The sequence below is a fragment of the Suillus fuscotomentosus genome, assembly GCF_016647785.1.
Source record: "Suillus fuscotomentosus strain FC203 chromosome Unknown F5891scaffold_11, whole genome shotgun sequence".
NCBI classification, from domain to species: Eukaryota; Fungi; Basidiomycota; class Agaricomycetes; order Boletales; family Suillaceae; genus Suillus; species Suillus fuscotomentosus.
In genome coordinates this window covers 784,072-803,475 of record NW_024539523.1, presented here as the reverse complement: position 1 = coordinate 803,475, position 19,404 = coordinate 784,072, and the positions used below count along the sequence as shown (strand labels likewise).

General features: G+C 44.3%; 7 protein-coding genes across 7 annotated transcripts; 4 read left to right on the top strand and 3 right to left on the bottom strand.

The window, feature by feature from the left end:
* Positions 1-820: 820 nt before the first annotated feature.
* On the bottom strand, positions 821-3,349 carry F5891DRAFT_1016231 (P-loop containing nucleoside triphosphate hydrolase protein). Its single transcript, XM_041360928.1, has 10 exons — positions 2,928-3,349; positions 2,742-2,877; positions 2,571-2,688; positions 2,429-2,520; positions 1,923-2,379; positions 1,630-1,870; positions 1,520-1,579; positions 1,194-1,467; positions 1,068-1,147; positions 821-1,017 (listed from the first exon to the last, which is right to left on the bottom strand). Exons 1-10 carry the CDS (start codon positions 3,226-3,228, stop codon positions 920-922), a joined length of 1,857 nt encoding a protein of 618 aa, XP_041229588.1. The 5' UTR covers positions 3,229-3,349; the 3' UTR covers positions 821-919.
* A 2-nt stretch (positions 3,350-3,351) lies between these two features.
* On the bottom strand, positions 3,352-5,867 carry F5891DRAFT_1016219 (bifunctional 6-phosphofructo-2-kinase fructose-2,6-bisphosphate 2-phosphatase). Its single transcript, XM_041360927.1, has 13 exons — positions 5,663-5,867; positions 5,493-5,584; positions 5,333-5,436; positions 5,268-5,288; positions 5,164-5,216; positions 4,975-5,117; positions 4,902-4,929; positions 4,492-4,843; positions 4,314-4,442; positions 4,136-4,264; positions 3,922-4,074; positions 3,689-3,813; positions 3,352-3,630 (listed from the first exon to the last, which is right to left on the bottom strand). The coding sequence occupies exons 1-13, from the start codon at positions 5,827-5,829 to the stop codon at positions 3,498-3,500; spliced, it is 1,629 nt and encodes a 542-aa protein (XP_041229587.1). The 5' UTR covers positions 5,830-5,867; the 3' UTR covers positions 3,352-3,497.
* A 68-nt stretch (positions 5,868-5,935) lies between these two features.
* Positions 5,936-6,608, top strand: F5891DRAFT_1184965 (PIG-X; the record flags this gene model as incomplete). Its single annotated transcript, XM_041366501.1, has 2 exons — positions 5,936-6,299; positions 6,352-6,608. The coding sequence occupies 2 exons, from the start codon at positions 5,936-5,938 to the stop codon at positions 6,606-6,608; spliced, it is 621 nt and encodes a 206-aa protein (XP_041229586.1).
* Positions 6,609-6,706: 98 nt separating this feature from the next.
* On the bottom strand, positions 6,707-7,497 carry F5891DRAFT_945968 (signal transducer; the record flags this gene model as incomplete). The annotated part of the gene is made up of 4 exons (XM_041374648.1): positions 6,707-6,997; positions 7,049-7,246; positions 7,326-7,381; positions 7,446-7,497. 4 exons carry the CDS (start codon positions 7,495-7,497, stop codon positions 6,707-6,709), a joined length of 597 nt encoding a protein of 198 aa, XP_041229585.1.
* Positions 7,498-7,700: 203 nt separating this feature from the next.
* On the top strand, positions 7,701-10,044 carry F5891DRAFT_1276155 (N-acetylglucosaminyl transferase component-domain-containing protein; the record flags this gene model as incomplete). The annotated part of the gene is made up of 12 exons (XM_041370225.1): positions 7,701-7,802; positions 7,855-8,021; positions 8,069-8,261; positions 8,307-8,668; positions 8,722-8,836; positions 8,887-9,016; positions 9,073-9,279; positions 9,331-9,470; positions 9,526-9,640; positions 9,690-9,751; positions 9,802-9,841; positions 9,899-10,044. The coding sequence occupies 12 exons, from the start codon at positions 7,701-7,703 to the stop codon at positions 10,015-10,017; spliced, it is 1,752 nt and encodes a 583-aa protein (XP_041229584.1). The 3' UTR covers positions 10,018-10,044.
* Positions 10,045-11,504: 1,460 nt separating this feature from the next.
* Positions 11,505-12,264, top strand: F5891DRAFT_1184962 (uncharacterized protein; the record flags this gene model as incomplete). The annotated part of the gene is made up of 5 exons (XM_041366500.1): positions 11,505-11,561; positions 11,615-11,644; positions 11,760-11,789; positions 11,849-11,996; positions 12,047-12,264. 5 exons carry the CDS (start codon positions 11,505-11,507, stop codon positions 12,262-12,264), a joined length of 483 nt encoding a protein of 160 aa, XP_041229583.1.
* Positions 12,265-17,622: 5,358 nt separating this feature from the next.
* On the top strand, positions 17,623-18,938 carry F5891DRAFT_977518 (uncharacterized protein; the record flags this gene model as incomplete). The annotated part of the gene is made up of 4 exons (XM_041376715.1): positions 17,623-17,907; positions 17,998-18,004; positions 18,065-18,117; positions 18,174-18,938. The coding sequence occupies 4 exons, from the start codon at positions 17,623-17,625 to the stop codon at positions 18,936-18,938; spliced, it is 1,110 nt and encodes a 369-aa protein (XP_041229582.1).
* Positions 18,939-19,404: the final 466 nt, after the last annotated feature.

The window sequence follows — 19,404 nt, the reverse complement described above, 5'->3', positions numbered from 1 at the left end:
GTTGACTTATTGTAACTCATGACCTATCCTCACCTGTATTTTTCTTAGCTGCTTTGTTAGCATTTACAATACGATGCTGTGTATAACGTTTCCCTGACAATATCTTTGGAGTTGATTTATATCATGTCGTCATGTGAGCGGTCGGTGGTGTAATGGTTATGGCTGAAGTTCCTCCTTCCTCGTCGACTTGGGACAATGATGCTATTGGTAAGCGCTTGCATGTAATACCGCAGGTTGCTCAACATGGCATAGTTTACAGGCCAATCCTTCAACTTGCAAGACATCTACGTCAGCCCCGACTTGGAAAATCATAACTGTTTTTGCGACCACCTCATTTAGCTGTCTTGTTCATTTCAGAAAGATGCTTGTCTCGATTACGCTACGGCCGACCAACTTGAATCCTCGACGAACACTAGAATTCCACAAGACAGCGTGCTCCAGCTTTAGCGTTGTGTGTTCGTGTTCGCATTTCGTGTGCTTGATCCATACATACCTTTCCCCCGTACGCAAAAACATTCAAAGAGCCCTGTTTAAATTCTCAAGTTACATAGTACAGGTCACCGTGGTTAGTTCACACTACACTTGTACAGAGATCTTACACGATCTGTCAAACGCTTGCAAAGACCTGAAAGTTCGACCAAGTCGAACAAGCCAGCGCGAGTGGAAATTATCAGACAACAACATCACAGCTTACAACCGGGCGAAGGAGTTTACCGCAAACATTGTACGGTTTTTCAGTGAGTAAGGTTTTAGACCAAGCTTCGTGGTATGCAGTAAACACGTACTCGAGGGATATCTTAGGTAGCTTGGAGGCAGCAACCGTGGATGCGAGCATGAGACATTTGAGAACGTGGTATGGAAGATACTGCACAACGATAACAGCGAAGTGTGACAATGTGATTCAGAACCCCGTACAGACTCAATAACCCCCTCCATCATCGGCAGCTCTGTGCGATGCCATCTGTCGTCTCTGAGCATCTTCCAACTTCGGGCAATTCGATATCCCGTGTCCAAGACCTGATGCTGAAATCAACAAGCAATTCTGGTTAATTAAATATCACGCGTACCTCCACATACAGGGCAGCCTTTGAGCGAGCCACCCTGTGCTGCTCGAGGATCTTCGATGGTACGCAAGAAGGGTGGAACCCTGTTACATGTCAGCAAGACACATTGGAGCGAGACAGACAACATACTTCTGTCCAGCCTCCATCAACAAATATTTCAAATCTAGAAGTGTCTGCTCTGGTGTCGTCATATTTACAAACGTTGTAGCTATGCCAGTCTTTCCGCTACGTCCTGTACGGCCAATTTGATGTACGTAGTCCTCGATCTCTTTGGGCATGCTGAAGATGATGACGTGTTGAATATCGTTAAAGTCGAGGCCCTTCGAGGCAACGCCCGAAGCCACCATAACATCTTTGGCGCCGGACTTAAACGATTTAATGGCGTATTGTCGCTCCTCCTGGGCTAAAGACAAAAGTAAGGACCTCTGTAATTAGCAATGATGAAGAACGATTACTCTTTGAACCGTGAATTGCCACAGCCTCGACACCTTTCAGCAAGAGGTATTCTTGTATATCTGGTATAAAATGAGGACTTCGACGTTTGAGAGAGAAGAGAATAGCCTACCATCAACTTCATTTTTGTTCTCACTAAAGATAATAACTGGAGGAGCCGTTTTCTGAAGGCACTCCAGCAAGTAAACCATCTTCGCCTCCTGCTTAACATACTCCACCACTTGAAGAACGTCCAAATTTGCAGCGCCAGCACGGCCAACATTCACAAGAACAGGTTTGATTAACGACTGCTGCGCAAAGTCTTGGATCTTTCGGGGCATTGTCGCAGAGAAAAGTAAGGTTTGCCGTTGTCGCTACCAAGTACTATGAATAAATCACAGCCAATTAACAATTATGAAGGCATACCTTGAAAAAGCTCATAATGTTGCGTACGTCATCCTCGAAACCCAAATCAATCATCCGATCAGCCTCATCCATACACAAAAACTTGCTATTGTTAAATGTGAATTTTCGCTTCTCTAGCATGTCAATCAGACGGCCAGGAGTCGCTACCACAATGTGTAGACCCTTGTTGAGCACGTGACTCTGTTCGCCCATTGATATGCCGCCAATACAGAGGAGAGTGTTGAGCTGTGGGTACTTTCCGTCCCTCGCAAGCGCGCCTGTCCAGGCAAGCACATTTTCATATGTCTGTGTGGCCAGCTCGCGTGAGGGACAGAGAACAACACCTACTGGTCCTTCTCCACGAACAAACGGGAGCTTCGTCTCTTCTTCCAGTGCGAGCATGATTAAGGGAAGGCAGAAGGCGAGGGTTTTGCCGGAACCAGTGAAAGCAATGCCAATCATATCTCGGCCAGCAAATCTATGAGATTGGTTAAAGGAAGTTAATGAAAGAGTACGGGAGGTCGTACGCAGTGGGTATCCCTTGTAATTGGATAGGTGTCGGAGTAGTGATTTTCTTGGACTTCAGAAATTGCAGCATCGATTCTGGTATCTTCATGTCCTACGAAACAGTCAATCCAGCGCTGATGGAGTCGTCCATTATATAAGTACCGAAAAATGCTCAATAGGAGGAGGTATGTCTTCTCCATCCACAATAATGTGGTATTTCTCTCGCAGTCGTCGATGTTGCTCATCTGTACGTTCTCGAATATATTTTGGCGGCTGCCACCTGTAGCATAAGTAAGAACACGGTCAACTTCCCATTCGTTGCACGAATCTCACGATGTTTTGAGGGAGTCTGTGTAAGATATGCCTTTCGCAAGCTCTAGATCAGATGCGAGTTTCCTGCGACTTGCTATGGCAGCAAGTATCTCTGCATCTGCCTCTTCTTCTTTTTCTACTTCAGTCTTCTTTGCATCTATGACAATATTAGCATATAAACAGCTCGCAACTCAGTAAGGCACGCACTCTCTGCAGCTTTGCGCTCGTGCACTTCCTGTGCTTCCATGAGCAAAGGCCTCTCCTTCCGTGTCTTCTCGCGCTGGCGTTCCTCTTCCCTCTCTGCATCTTCACGCTCTAATAGTTCCTCTAGTTGCTTCTTTGCCTTTGTCCTGTCAGAAACGGTGCTTAATGAAGAAAGTTTCGCCAGTTTAGCTTCTCGTCGTTGAGCGACAGGAACGTAGGGCACATAATCGTCGTCGTCGTCATCGAATTTGTACGTCGGTGACGGAGAGCGTGTGATGCGACGTCGTTTGGGTGATGATTCCATGTCAGGCGTAATAATCAGTTGTACAAGTTACGGATGACAGTACTTGAAGCTTTGGACGAAAACGTGACTTGCAGGCTTGCAGTGCCAACATTCAGGAGGCAGAAACTTCAAAGTAATCCCACATTTAGTGTGAAAAAAGCCAAGTATCTATTTGTTCTCATATAAAATACATCTTATTTTCAGACTCTTCCATTAATAGCTGTCTCTAGCTTCCCTGTGAACATTCGCGACACGCCGACAGGTGATCAACACCAGAAGTGACTGCCCGACTACTTACCAAACGCTACATTGGTCCCAAAATATTCCCTCTTCGATGTCGATAATGGTACTACGTCGGGTGGCGAAATAGTGGACCCTGGTTTAGGGCGGTGTGTGTCCACTGCACCGATGGGGAGAGTGTACCTATAGTTTGTGAGTTAAGAGAAATTAGAGTGATGGCAAGGTGAAAGGAAAAACTCACCGTTCCTCGTCACAACCATATGCCTTCGGAGTAAGCTTGATGACGGTATGTAACGGTACATTGATGTAAGGCAGATCAGCTTGTGGGAGATCGTGAAAGTACGCGTAGAGGCAACGAATGATTGCCTGCCATGATGGTCAGTATAAATTCTTACTATGAAGTGGACATAACAGAATCAGGGCGTGGATCTGAATAAAAGAAAGATTATTTTGAGCACAGGAATCCACACGTACTTGATGTCCAAAGATCAATATATTTTCCTGCCGCTCAAGTTCCATGATGACAGGCTCGAGGCGCACGACAACATCTCGGTAAGACTCGCCGCCTCGGTAACGATAGTTGAATTTGTCTTCGTCACGGTTGGCGAAATCTTCGGGGTATGCTTGCTGAAGCGCGAGAGAAATTAAGATTCTCAAGTAAGAAGCATTGTCATAAAACAGTAGGCACCTCAATCTCCTCATATGTCATACCGTCGCAGACGCCAGCGTCGAGTTCATCAAGAGATTTCCAAGTAAGTTTGGGGTAGGGAAGTTCCGCAGCGGTTTGGATTGTGCGTTGAAGTGTCGAAGTCCAGACCTGTACGTTTGAGATGAGGTTCTGTACATGGCTAGAAGTAGACAGGTACAATAAGTGGTGCATCCCCAATGTTGTTTCGTACAAGCTCAGGGAGCGCGTGAGCATATGCCAGGCCGCGTTCTGAAAGTAGTGAGTCCCCGCCAATCCGGCCTTCGACGTTATACTGGCTCTCGCCATGCTACAATAAGACTTGAGTCCGAGTTTCGACATTTTCAAAGAAGACGCACTCTGGAAAGAAATATATTGCGTGGCTTCACATGCAAATTCATTAAATAAAAGGCAATGCGGCTTTGCAAGTAACCATTTATTCTGCTGAGCGTGACTTCATTGCCAATATCCGTGATTCGCAGATAACTAAGGTGGGGTTCGGTGATGGTCTCGTAGACGGCCTCATACTCCTTGATGCGGCGAAGGAAGTCACGTTCGGCCACTTCACGGGGAAGGTCCTTATAGTCCGGATCTCCAGAGGAGACCTTAAGGGCAACATTAGCAGCGATGACAGCAGGATCGTTGCATATGGACTCGAGGAATATGACGGACATGCCCTTTTCTTTGGCAACGCGGGCGGAGATTTTGGCACTGAGTGAAGTGGAATTAACTATTACTGCTAAATAATCACATGGAATGGTGGGCGTACCGTCTCATACGGGTACTATTGGTTGCGTCTGGGGGGTATAAATGACATGACTGAGTAGAAAGTGAAAATGTACCGTGTATGGCGACGTTGCCGCCCCTTTTCAGCCATCGAATGAGCATCTCGAGACTGTCTTCTGCGAGTTGCTCGCGAAGCTTAGTGGCTTCTACGTTGTTGTGGCTGAAGTAGTTAGAAGTGTGATCTTCGAGAATTCCACTTCTGCAAGAGGTGCAGTATATATAATGCACGACGAAATACTACGTACTGCTGGGCTTTGTGGTGCGCGCGCGAGCGGCGAAGCTGACCAACATTGAAGACCTAACAACTGACGATGAGTACCAGATTGGCCTGAGGACTACGGCAGCAGACCTGTACGTCGTACTCTAGCCACTGGGGAGGGTAAGTGAAATCCAACAGCAGGGGTAAAGACAAACCTTGAGATAACGCATGAGCTTGTTGCTGAGGTAGGATTTGCCACGGGCGGGCAATCCCACCATCGCAAGGACGATCTTTGCTTCTGAGTAGTCTGGTTTGGCGACTTGCATGGTAGAATGATAAATGAGTGAAAAACGATAGGGATGAGGTGAGACGAACCTTTGTTCCCGATACCAACGACGGAGCGTGGGGGAGTCGGAGCCTGAGAGCCTTTGCGACTGGAGGCGGTGGACTCGTCGAATTGTTTGAGCCTGTGCGCAGTGTGCGGGGTGCCCAATCGTTAATTCATAATTTCAAGGTGACAGACAGACAGTGATCTGAGGACTAACATTGGTCCACCAGCACGGAATATGACAGGCGGACTGCCGCGAACAACACTATCTAGGACAGCATCCGTATCGTCTGCCATGTCTTCGATGGCACCGAGGGCTGCGGTGAGCTCTGAGGAGAGAATAGGAAAATGAACTCTGTTGTGATCTTCGCTTGGACGATTCATGATGCAGATGGGAACTTGAAAGTAAGCTTAAGTGAGACCTTGATTGAGTGATTCGATCTCGAGCACGTGCTCCACGCGTACGTCGAGTCGTCGACCATCTACGACTATGCAAGTAAAAGGTTTCCATTCAACGCTCTCAACTAGTATTCCTCTACATGCGCGACATGAATATGCAGCATGCAACTTATTTGTCCTCCATGAACTTCCAGCCGATATTATCATTGACTCGTTTGAGCTCAATGACCATGGACTCTCCTTCCAGTTTGTGGGGAATACGAATCTGGAGCTACCCATGTCCGGGGTAGCGAATGAATCAGGCTGGCTGTTGGTCGCCGTTAAGCCGGAGGCAGACTTGATCGTGGTGGATGTGCCTCTCCATGTTAGATACGGTGTGCCGCAGGAGGGTCATGACCCTCGTCACATCATCCAGCTACCTCCTCCAACTTGTTTTTGGGCTTGTCCTTCCTCATGTGCGCTTCAAGCTCTCTTTTGTTGCCCGTATCCTAATTATTTCTTTTCAAGACAAATCACTCCACAGTACACTCCCATCACAGTCTCCCACATTTCACTTGCTCAATTCATCTGCTCAGCTCGAAATCTTCCAGCACACAACTTCATCACTTCTCTCATTTGACATTCCTGTTGGTAACATCAATCACATCCTCTATATCGAGTTATGTACCGTGACTGTGACCCTCCTAGCCTTCGTCTACGTTGTCCAGCACTGTTGGACAATTTCCAAAACCCTCTATTACGATGTGCACCTCAAGATGCAATAGCTCCTCTCAGCACAGAGTATAGAGAAAGGCAAGCAAAATATCAGTCCCATACCCATACCATTCAATGAAACGCGTGAACATGACCGGCAACCGCCCCCTTACACAATCACACACCGTCGCTGCTTCACCATCTTCCCCCAGCGCCCCTTCATGCTTTCTCGCAATGCAAGGTTGAACACGTCTTGCACACCGCTTCCCGTCTTTGCTGAGCACTCAACGTACTTGGCACCGATTTCCCGCGCCACCATCCCACCTTGCTCGGGTGTCACTGGCACCTGACCCTGCGCGCCAAGCATCCGTCGTGTTTGTTCGTCCCGCCGCAGGTCAGTCTTGGTTCCAACGAGGATAAGAGGTGTTCCTTCGCAAAAGTGGGCAACTTCAGGGTACCACTGGGATGTTGGTCAACACAACTGCGCTTGACACGCTGCTCAACAACATACCTTATCTTGCACGTTTCCTAGGGAGACGGGAAAATCGATAGAGAATACGATAAGGATGACGTCGGATTCTGGATAGGATAGTGGTCGTAGTCGGTCGTATTCTTCCTGCCCTGCGGTGTCCCAAAGTGCTAACTCTACCAGTTTGCCGTCGAATTGGATTTGCGTGACGTAGTTTTCGAACACAGTGGGTATGTAAGACTGCAGTCATGCGTAAATTTGAGTTTGGAAATGTGAATGAGTACATATGAATGAATGATAAGGCGTAACTCATGCGTACCTCGGGGAATCTATTCTCTGCATATACGATGAGGAGACAAGTCTTCCCGCATCCGCCTTGAGTGTAGTGGATTGAGCGCGGGCACGGACACTGAAGAGACAAGGGCAAGGGTCCGCGCACCATCTCCAACCACTACTAGCTTCTTCTTCATGTCGGGTCTTCTTGAGTCCATTGGCACCAGTTAGGATTATGGTTTGGGTGAGAAATATATGAAGAGACGAGCGACGGGATAGACAGCGAGCTGGAACAGATAGAGTAAGTCTTCAGGAAGTCTGCAACTCGTTACTCGTTCACAGCGGACAATTCCAAACGCGTTGAATGTACTGGTCACGTGGTGATGATGTATATACGGCCAGTTGCATAACAAGGTAGGGCATGTCATCCATTTTCTGGCCATGCGATGTCGCAAAAAGCGGGTTCTGCTATGGGTGGGATCATCCTACATTGTGTGTCGCAGGTGTGCTAGAGGCCGAGGAGGTACGTCAGATGGTCACACAATATTTGCCATTGATTGATGGCCCACGCACAGGACTCACATGCAGAAGCTCTACTCCAGCGTGTCGCTCGTTCCGCAGAAACACAAGCCCTGATTGAAATTTGTGGGGCTCCACGAGTTCTCGGACGTTGTGTACTCAGTCCATTCGCGAGGTCATCATACCCTCAACCGGATGTCGACATGTTCTGCGGTTCCTCACGGTCGGATACTCCTCGCATATCCGATATGCAACTGACTTTGATGTTAGGGCACACTCTACTACATACATATACTACCATCGTCATGATGTACATTCTTTGCGGTTTTATGCCTTGGACTCGGATGGAACACGCCTTTTCGAGCTTCAGGATGAGGTCTTGCGTTGGAGCTTGAAGCACGATTTTTCGCATACCACATCATTGCGAAGCGCGTCGAATACATGGCAGATCCTCGTCAATCAAGTATGTGTTCTAATAATTACCTGTGCTCGAGTTTGACTGCTGCAGTGGAACTCTGCAAAATTTCTCGAGCAGTTCATAGAGCACGAGCAGCGTGGTCAGACTATTGACACCCAAGAGCACAGCGCTCGTTTTAAAGAGACCTCAAATTTTACAGCCAAATTTCATTGTACAATCGACGCAATCGAAAGTTCGACGAATCTTTTCTGGCGTGTCGCATCCTTTGTCTTCGTCTACTCAAGAGAATTTAGCATCGCAGGTATGCATTGTATTATGTACCAGGATCTAATATCCAGCTTGCACCAAGTCCAACAGATTGAATCTAGGGCGAGGAAGTTGCGTCGCTTGCTTCGAGGGGTGCAACCTGTTCCAAACGGGGACATGAGACTGAAGTCCTCTCAGTACATCGAGTCCGGGTCCCTTTTCGTTCCTTTTTGAGTAATATACTCAAAAATTTTCAAAGATTTTATAACACCCTCTGGATCATTTTGAATGATCTTATCATTGGGATTGCGCTTCGTCAATTTTTACGGCAGGACCGTCAGGCTTTCCTGCACCTTTTCAAGCTTGTCTTCGAGGTTTGAATTGTCGAGTATCGCACCACACTCTTTCTGACATAAATACGCAGGACAAGGCCGTGCATGAAATACGACAGATCCTTCTGTGGCTCGACAGTTGGCCTGCAGGCCTTAAGCTGAACACCGAACTCAGCCGATTCTATTCGCACAGCTTTATGGGACTGATTGCACTTTGGAACAGTGCGTACTGACGTCCGGCCTTGCACGATATTCTGTCAACTCTCATTGACACGCAGGAGGTTTCCGAACCGTCATACCACTCATTCCCATATTATTGGGTGCGCTGGAGCTGGGGAGTGCGTTTGGGGTGACGATGGCGCTTGCCATGGTGTGTGATATTATCTGCGTCTTTATGGCACATGTACAACTGTGCTATTTGGTCTCGGTGACTGTGTATGGTCATTTGTTACGCTTGGCGGCATCGCTTTGGAATCTTTTTCGAGGTGTGACCTTCCGCGGTCCTATAATGAGAACTAGTAATAACACGATTCAAGGACGACGACATAACGTGCTAAGGAATCGGACGGATCCTTGGGACTATGATGTCGACCAGCTACTTTTGGGGACTATTCTCTTCACACTGATTGCTTATCTCTTTCCCACCGTTCTGGTGTACTATATTTTGTTCGCTACCGTGAGTCTTAGCATTGGTGTTGGTGGAGTATGTTAGCTGACTTGTGTACAACAAGATGCGCGTGTCGATTATTCTAGTGTATGCGAGTTTGGAGACGGCGCTTGCGTTTATGAATTATTTTCCACTCTTTGCATTAATGCTTAGAGTTAAAGATCCACGGCGATCACCTGGTTAGTAACATGGGACCAGTCGGTGTATTCGCTGAAGAAAAAACATTAGGTGGAATTTATATGAGAGTGGAACTAACTAATGGCGGACATGGCGTAGATGTTTTTGTCGAGGTGGGCCATATTTTTTCGTGATTGCGATGCTTAGTAATTCTTTTTCACAGAGCCACCCATTGCCTTTTGCTGTCACTTTCAGCCAGTATGGTACGTCTCTCCAATATGATTGGTGAAAAGAAAATTGCATTATAACATGGAAGCCAGTTGAACTATGGAAGCGATTGGCAATGCATTATCATCCATTTCGTCTCGTGTGGTATGTTGTGTCAGGTCGAGTTCTCGATACCATCCCAAGAACATATGCCTGTAGCACTACCAGATAATATAAGCCAAATTTTTGAAATATGAAAGTTCTGTTGATCCTGGCATGGTACCAGCCACAAGCTGAGATTGAAATGTCTTTCCTTCTGATCATGGCTAGGAGATTCAAGTCCCAAGATGATCTCCAATGCCAGCATGTTGTACTTGCAGTCACTGCTGTCATCCTCTGCACTCAGTTGCAGGTTGCCAAGATGATAAAAGAAGAATGCTCAGCCAAAGGCCCAGTGGAACCCCAATGAAATTGATGCATTCCTTACATATCTCTTACCAGTCAAATCAGCAATGGCAGGAATGTCCTTCAAGGATGTGACCTTCAATGAAACTGCACAACAGATTGCAAGCAAGTGGGCCCCCAAAGACAGGGCCTCAGTGCAAAAACAAATGGATGTCGGTATTTATCTTACATTGATTGCCACCATCAGTATACTAATATCCATGTAGTTAAAGCTTACATACATATACACTATCTAGGCATATCACAACAAATCAGGTTGTCATTGGGACAATGAGTGTGGGGCCAACATTGATGGCCCTGCTGCTGAAGCTGTCTGGGTGGACCATATTGGCAAGAAGGTGCGTGATAGTATCACTCAATTTTATTGAACACAATCCTTATTATCTATTGACAGTCCAATGGAGTCATGAAACAGTTCAAGACTACTGGTTGGCCCCACCACTCCAAGATGGAACAAATCCTCCCTTCTCTAGTGCTGCTGCTGTTTAGTCCTGAACCTAGGTTTGAACCTGAACTTTTGTGAATAGAACCACTGTTTGGTCAGTGGTTCAACATACAATACAGGACCAAACCCTACCTAAGATAGGCCTCGCTCAAACACCACTAACATCACATGATGTGACAACTGTGTGACCATTGAGTGACCATTGCGCTGGGATAATAATTGTGACACAGCATAAAAGTTAGAATCTAAAGGACTATATCATAAATAAGTAATGCTATGTATATGTTGTGTATATGTGTGTATAATATAGAAGTATGGATGATTAATTGAGCTCATTGAGCTCATCAAAAACTGATAAAGGGAGACTCGGAGTGTGGTGACCACAATATTTCTTCATGGCATTAAATGCTGCTTGTTACTCATCTAAACCCTTGCAGTAGGCATCTATAAATTATAATGAATGTGTAGCAAACCTATGCATGGGAGGCCGAGTCTGCATGACTCCATTTACCCATGTCTGGCAATGTATTGATTCATGATAATGTACTTTGGCTCAGCTTAGTCAGCTAAAGACTCAGTACAACTCATCTTATTTCTCCATATATTGAACAGTAAATCAAATTCTGCTTCCGGGGAATGGTGGGGGAGTTATCTTAGTTGTCACACCCGGAAACTGATTTTTGTCTAAGGTTGTATAGCCTATGAAATTAGCCAATGTAACACTTTTCTCCCTCAAAATGCTTGCAGCATGATGATTTCTATCACGTGATGTTGGTGGTGTCTGAGGTTCTTTGTTCGGCCAGTCTTGAATGGATGTTGGACCTGTTTGGATGAGTCTGAATCAGTCTGAACCCATCATTCACATTGTAAGTTTGCTTCTGTTCTGCGACTCATAATGATCAACTGACATGATCCTCAGGTTCAAAAGATGCTCACTGTCAACACATTAGTAAGTTTGCTGGAGACATTATCACTGGCACAATTGTCACTGGCACAATCATCACCGACACAATCAATCATAATGAATATTCATGTCTTGTTTCTGGTCTTATGCAAAACATCAGCAAGGAATAAAAGGGTGGGGTGCATCCAAGGTTAGTTCATTCATCAAAATATATTGAACTCTGCAGTTAATGCTAATGGTGTTTTGAAGGACACATCTGAAATTCAATGGTATCATGATGCTGATGATGACATGCCCATCTCTCCCCATCCTGAATCCTCTTCTAAAGCTTTGTCCTCCGGCCCCTCTCATCATACCCTGGACTCCTTCATAGGCCAAATGGGCATACCTGCAACATGTGTTGCTGGTTGTCGTTGCTCTGGCTGACCCATCAAGCCTTCTGCAAAGGTGCCATTCCAGCTAAACATTCAGGTACTACCACCATGCCCCCTGCCACCAAGCACCCACTTGTCCCTGCAACCAGCTCTTCTACAATTGGTGACAATGATGGTGATGGCGATGATGACAATGATATACCTACCAACAAGGATGAGTCGGATGATGAAGAAGCCAAGGAAGCTGGGGCAGCTTACCAGCAAATTAAAGCATTTGGAGATGCTGATTGAGATGTAAGTATGTTTTCAAACTTTCTCCTACTATCCTAATATCAAACCTCTAGGTTTGCAAAAGTTTGAAGAAAGATGAGTGGATGGCAGATCTGCAGACAATATTTACTGAGGAAAAGGGTCACAAGAACATACATACTAGTGAAAGTGAAGATGGATAGTGGTGTAACATTTGCAAGTATGTTTTTCTCTTCCCTGTTTCTGAGTATCTTTTTACTAATTTGCCTTCTGTCTCATAGGGACACAAATGTGCCTCTTCAAAATTGTTTCTTCAAAGGTAGCATTTCTACCTGTCATACTCACATTGCTCGGTAAGTTTTTCTCAAGTATGTTTGAGTTATGCTAATCATCCAACCAGCCATCCAAACTGCCACTTTCCAATATACAAGAGTCACTGTGAGGAGAAAGGTATCATCATGCATGCGCTGTGGATGTGATTGGCAATAAAAATTACCAGTTCTCACTATCCTCCACAGTCAATGGTTCAGACAAATACCAATGGTTGATAATGTGGTCGTTCGTGGAAGGAGGTGTAAAAGTTGGGTTTGTCAAAACAAGCAAATTCCTAATGACTTTGAAAGGGGTAAGATTAGGGTAAATCTTAGGAACTGTAATTGTTAACTGGCTTGATGCAGTACTTAGGACACAGATGATAAGGATTGATAGATGATGGTGTAACCGAATTGATAACTGGCTTGATGCAGTGCTACAATGCTACAAGAAGATGGTTGCAAAGATATGCAAGGATAAGATGAGGATAATGGATTGCGATGATATGCAGTGAATCAGAGTATTATCTTGTAAACACTCCCTATTCTCAAAATCAGAGGAGATTAAACTAAGCCTCTAACACAATCGAATCAACTGAAATATGTGGCTTTGAAACTAACTTCTCTGCTGCTCAGGTACTGCACAATGAGTATGACACAGGTCAGAACAGAGTACACCTTCTTGATGTAGTCTTAAAGCAGCCAAGCTCTTAATATTGTTGAGTAAAGTGCTAGTCTTATTTGTCTTCCTTCCTAATTTTTAAGAAATATGTAGATTCTCCCCACAGAAAAGATATCCTGTGTTGTAAAGAGAATGACAAAACTACAACTAGACGACTGATAACCATGTACTAGCTAGTGTAATTTAAGGATTGGCTCAAGGTAGGCCTCAGAAGATCAGTATATTGTGGGAAATGATGATAAATGAATGGAGGGAATAAACTACTATTCACTCAGATATTCACTCAAATATAGGGTGAGAAACTTAGGAAGATACTCAAATCTTCCTTTCTTCTCAAAAGGGAATCTTTCAAGAAGAGGGCATCTATTATTCAGAGGAGAAACAGAATCTCTTATATACTATTCTAAATGTGGCTGTGTAACTATCTAAATAAGGAAATATGACTCAAAATGAGTCATAACAGATATGACTCATAGTGACTCCATTGTCAAGATGTTCCATGATGACTTATTCACTTCTCACATATTCTCATCTATAAACTTTCTCCACTCAAATATCTGACTAATACAGAAAGTTGTGAGAAATGTGTGGTAAAATGTAAGAAATCATGAGAAATGCTGAATAATCTGTTGTGGTATGTTTGTAACCAATCTTTGAACCAGATAAGTATTAATATGAACTATTAAGTTGTAATGTAAGGTCTTCAGGTCTGAAAATTTAATCAAATAAATCTTAAGGTAGTGTAGAAAATTGATGATAAACTCATAGAGCAAAATAAAGAACTTCAAGGATGAAAAGTAGCCATGACCATGTACAAACCAGGTTTGGTGCATGTCAGTGTGTGCTATTCCCATGAACATCAAAGTATCTGATGGAGGACAGTGAACTCTTGATTGTGCCCTTATCCCAAAGCCACCTCAATTTTCAAAGTTAGGCCTTGTTAACCATGTCATAGAGCTCATTGTTGCTGAGGATGAGGTTTGCAACTTTCATTATTTGTTTCATGTATGTGTCCTCACACAATTGCAGGCATTTCAGCTTGTTAACAAAGGACCATTTCAGCCACCTCCTTCAATACCTTTGGCCAAGTCTTTCAGATTAAGATATTCCACACCACACTAAGACATGAGATGAGATTCTTGAGAGAGCAAAACTTGCTGTCGTACAAGTCAAGGACAAACTAGCAGTAAGTATTAATTGTGATGATTGCCTACTTTTCACTTATTATGATTAGTCTTAGCACATTGACAGCAAGATTTCAATGACATTCAACTCATGGATGTCTGAACCAGGTGACCCATTCCTTTCTGTCACGGCACATTATATTGATTCACCTGCTGACAAGCCTCAGAAATGGCAGCTTAAGATGGAGCAACTTGCCTTTAGGCCCATTGAGGGTAACTACAGCAGTGCCAACATTAGTGGCATTTTGATTGAAGTCATTGATAACTATGATATACACAAAAAGGTGAGCATTGATATTGTTGTACTTAATGTTTATCTAATTGTTCAATCATAGGTTGGCTGGTTCACAGCTGACAACACTATAAATAATGATACTGCTATTCAAATTGTTGCAAAGGCTATCAACCCTTCTGGTATCGACTGGGACCCAGTTGAACATCATGTCCATTGTATGGAACATGCACTGCATCTTGCAGCAAAACATTTTGTTGAGAGGGTTGCTCCAATATCGACAAGTGCTTTACTCAAGAAGACAGCAGAAGACGATAATGATGATGACAAGACTGATTTTGACTATTGCTGATACTGTTGGTAAAGCTCTTTACTTGTCACACAAATACAAAAGTCCCTGCAAGCTTGTGTTTTCTTTAAGAAGTGCTGTGCTGAGGTTGACATTCCCACTCTTGAACTCCTCAAATGGATTCGAACATGTTGGGCATCACTCTTTAAAATGCTGGAGTGAGTGATCCACTTATCCAAGGTTTGTTGTATTTTTTGAAATATTCTGTTCTATTTAATTGATTTGAATTAACAGGGAGTAAATAGGTTCATGCAGCTCGCTAATGACAGCAAAGAAGTCCCCAATTTACAAGGGAAAACATATTCGGCATTCAAGCTCACACAACAGGAGTGGCTGAAGTTAGAATTGATTTGAGACATGCTGCAGGTCAGTTCCTTTAACTGTTTTTTTTTACCTTCTCTATTAAATTGCACAACACTGCATAGGAGCCTGCCAATGCTCAACAGACTTTCTCAGCCACTCAGAAGCCTACAGTCTGGCGCACCATTCCTATTCTCGAATACCTTCAAGAGACTTGGAAAAGCATGGCTTGCACATTAAAATTTGACAGTCTTTCAGCATCCATCATATCTGGTCTCGACAATCTTCGTAAGTGGTATTGAAAGACAAACAACACAGATGTCTATTTTATCTGCCTTAGTATATACCCCATTCATAATTCACATGTTCTCATTTTGATGGGACTCTTACTTTCATGTAGCCCTTGACCTCAACTATAAACTTGCCTATGCTAAGGCAAAATGGGCGTCTCAAGACTTTGCTGATGGTGTGAAATAGCTCGAAGATGTGGTAAGTCCATGGGTCTCTTAATAAATTGTCTTTGCACTAACTTAGTATCTAGTTTAATAAGTATTATTATGCCGCTCCTTCATCTACCATGGTGATACATTCTGTTACTATACCATCCCTCTCATACCAAAGTTTGTATGGCCATAGCTGGATGCACAATGTAATCAAAGCTTATGTCTCCTATGACACAGCTTTTCAATGGCCTTATCAGGAACTCGAGGATTATCTAGCTGCACCACTGGAGGATGTCAAAAATGTAGTAGCATGGTGGGGTGTAAGTTCACTTCACTTGTATCCTTGATATTCTGTGCAAGCTGACAATTATTTCTTCAAAACATCACTCTATTCAATATCCTATGATGGCTCACATCACAAAAGACTACCTCACCATTCAGGGGTCTGCAGTTCCATTTGAATGGGCATTTTAAAGTGGTGGCATCACCAGGACCACACATCGTAACTCCTTGCTGCCAAGGACATTCAAGGCACTTTAACTGTTGAAGAGCGCATACTGTCAAGGCCATATCTTAGCAATGGTTTAGGCTGAGCTCGTTGCTCCTAAAAATGTTGTTGAATAGTTGATCATATTAGCCTACAATTGTTTGTAGGTCGTTTGGTAAATTTTGCAAAATATTATATCACATTTGGCAGTTCGAACTGGTCTGAACCTGAACCTGATCATTGTGAACCCATTCAAAGTGGTTCAGCCCAGAGTCCACCCTACCTGTGTGAACTTGACTGAGGTTTGGTTCTCGGTTCTCAGTTATCTTGAAAAAACTAGACAGAATTTGACTTCGGCAGCACTACCCTTCTCACAGCTCTGTGCAAGGCACTGCTACCTATCATCCTGCTCTTTCAGCTCTACCTGAGAATGAACAACTGGTAGCCAGCACAAGTAGTGCACCTTGCGGCACCGATGTGAACATGTCAGATGTCACATGAATACTCCAGATATCCTTTCAGCTGACACTTGCATGGCCCAGCCAGACATTACATGGGGCACTCCTCCTCCAGTTCCTTCAGCAGGCAGTGGTACTGCCATTGTGCCTCCTATGAGCATGCTCCATCCCCCATCTTCAGGCTCTAGTGCTGGCAAGTGCTTGCATTTGGAAATGAATCACAGTACCTCAGCTCCTTCATCCACTATGTGGACTTTGGTCTCACAGACGAAGCCAGAATCAGATAAGAAGCCCAGGCTTGCAACCATCAGTGGCAAGACATGCCAAAGCACAAGCAGGAGCAAGAAGAATACTGAGGATGTTGCCAACACCATTGTATTGATGAACCTTCAGGGCACCATCAACTGCCTATCGGACTCATTAAATACAAACTTGCACACTACTGAGGACACTCATGTGGCTGAGCATAGGTTACACACATCAAAGTAAGTTTAGTCAGCTCCAGAGTTTTCGAAGAATGAGAAAGTGATTTTGACACATGTTCTCATAAAAATCCAGTGGCATGTGATTCAGTTCATGACATTGATGATTGCGACCTGCACATTGCATTTTTACAATCTTTAATTACCTATGCCAGACAAGAGAATTCCACTTTGTAGCTCTCATATCTAACCTTACATTTGTAGTTCTCACTGTTAGAAGTAGCCTTGTGGCACCACATTTTAATTGTAGTACTAGCTACAAAAAACTGAATCTATTCTGCTCTTGTCTCCACAAACTGGCACCTGTCATAAAGATTAATATCTAAAATGTGTGGAATATCTTCTAAGGTCCTATTTGGCCAACAAATATTCAATTGAAATTCACATTCACATTCGATCATGTGACCTTACATTTGAACCTCGGCAGAATCCCAGATTGTGCCACCACTCATCGTTGTTTACTCCCACTATCATGCCACAATCTAACTCATCTAGTATGGGATCAGGGCACTCCCTTCGGTCTAAAGGACCTGTTGAAGCCAGCAACTCTGCCACCACACGTTGCGAACAAGGTGCCAAGTGGACTACAGATGAAGACACAGCTCTGATTGAATACCTTTGCCTCCACATTCCCAGTGATGGGACAAACTTCAAGAAGCAAACTTGGCATGGTACTGCTGCTCATCTCAAGGAGAGGTTTCCTGAGCAACTGGGTGGCGAGAAAACACAATCAAGCTGTCAAACTAGGTGGATAAAAGTGAGTCACTGTGGCATATGCACTGCATGCTATCTGCCTGGCATTCGACACTGTTTCTTTTCTATATTGATCTGACAACAATTACCATAGCTCAAAAGTTCTTATCATGCTGTTGTGGACATCAAGAATGCATCTGGGTTTGCATGAAGTGATATAGATGGTGCAGGAATTACTTTGGAGTATGAATCTACTTGGATAAACTTTCTCAAGGTGTGCAATGGCAGTGGATTGTACTAGTAGTACTCGACTAGTATATTGTTTTAAAGAGTCATAAGAATACAAGCTCATTCAAAAACACAGGATTCCCTCATTTCGATGCCATCCACCAGATATTGCCAAGAAAGAGCAAGGGCACTTGGGTCCACCACAATGACTCTGGCCAGCCTGCTGGCACTGCATCTTCTGCTGTCTCTGCTGTAGCTCTTCCCGAGGCTAGTACTGTGCCACCACCACAACCACTTACCACATTAAACCTCAGCCAGCTGACTGCAGCTACCAATGAAATCATTTCTATTCCATCTCACATCCAGTCTGCTAGTGGCTTGCCACAAGACATTCCACCATCATTATCTGCTGTCCCATCCACATTTCTTGCAGCTCAGACTACTACTACTGGCTTGGGAGCTATGTCCTCAGTGCTCACAAGTGTCAGCCACCAAGATAAGTGCAAAGTTAGTGCGATAGACTCAGAGGCTGCTATGAGTGCATCAAAGTGGTCTCAACCTGTTTCAGCAAGTGTACAGGCCCAGCATGATGGTAGCAAGGCAATGAACAACCTCACAATCACCATGGAGGAGATATGGCAAATATTTGCCAGAACATCTGCAAGAGCTTCCATGGAAGACTTTGGCTGTGCCATCTCCATGGTCTCCCAGTGTGCAACACTATCTAGTGATGAAAGGATTGATGTTATAGACTTCCTTGGACAAGACGACAAGCACGTCGTGAAGTTTCTTAATATGGATGAGAGCCTTTGGTTGATGTGGGTGCAGAGGTGGCTTGCTGATCTTCACGCTGCAACTCAGTCATAAAGTCATAATCATTGTAGCAAGTAGTGATCACATGCATGTAATATCTTTCAATCAATGTTGTATGCCTACAATTTGAGTGCTGGTCTGCATCAATGCTGTGCGCATTCTACTACATAGTCGTCCCACATTGCATGGGCAATTGTGTTGCAACACATATCTGCTCGTCATCATTCTGCGGCATCTGCAGGTTCATCTGCTAACTCACCATATGCTATATCTTCAAGTTCTTCACCTTCTGCATGATCAAGTTCTTCGTCGTATATGCTAGGATCATGTCTGTGAATGAAATTGTGGAGAGTGCATAGTGCTGCTGGGATTCACACCTGAACATCCATACTATATTCAACCGGCTGTTGGAGAATTTGCCACTGGCGCTTAAACACACTGAAAATGTGTTCGATTATGTTGTGGAGACTTGCATGTCGAAGATTAAATAGTTCTTTTGCATTCTGAGGGCTGAGATCAT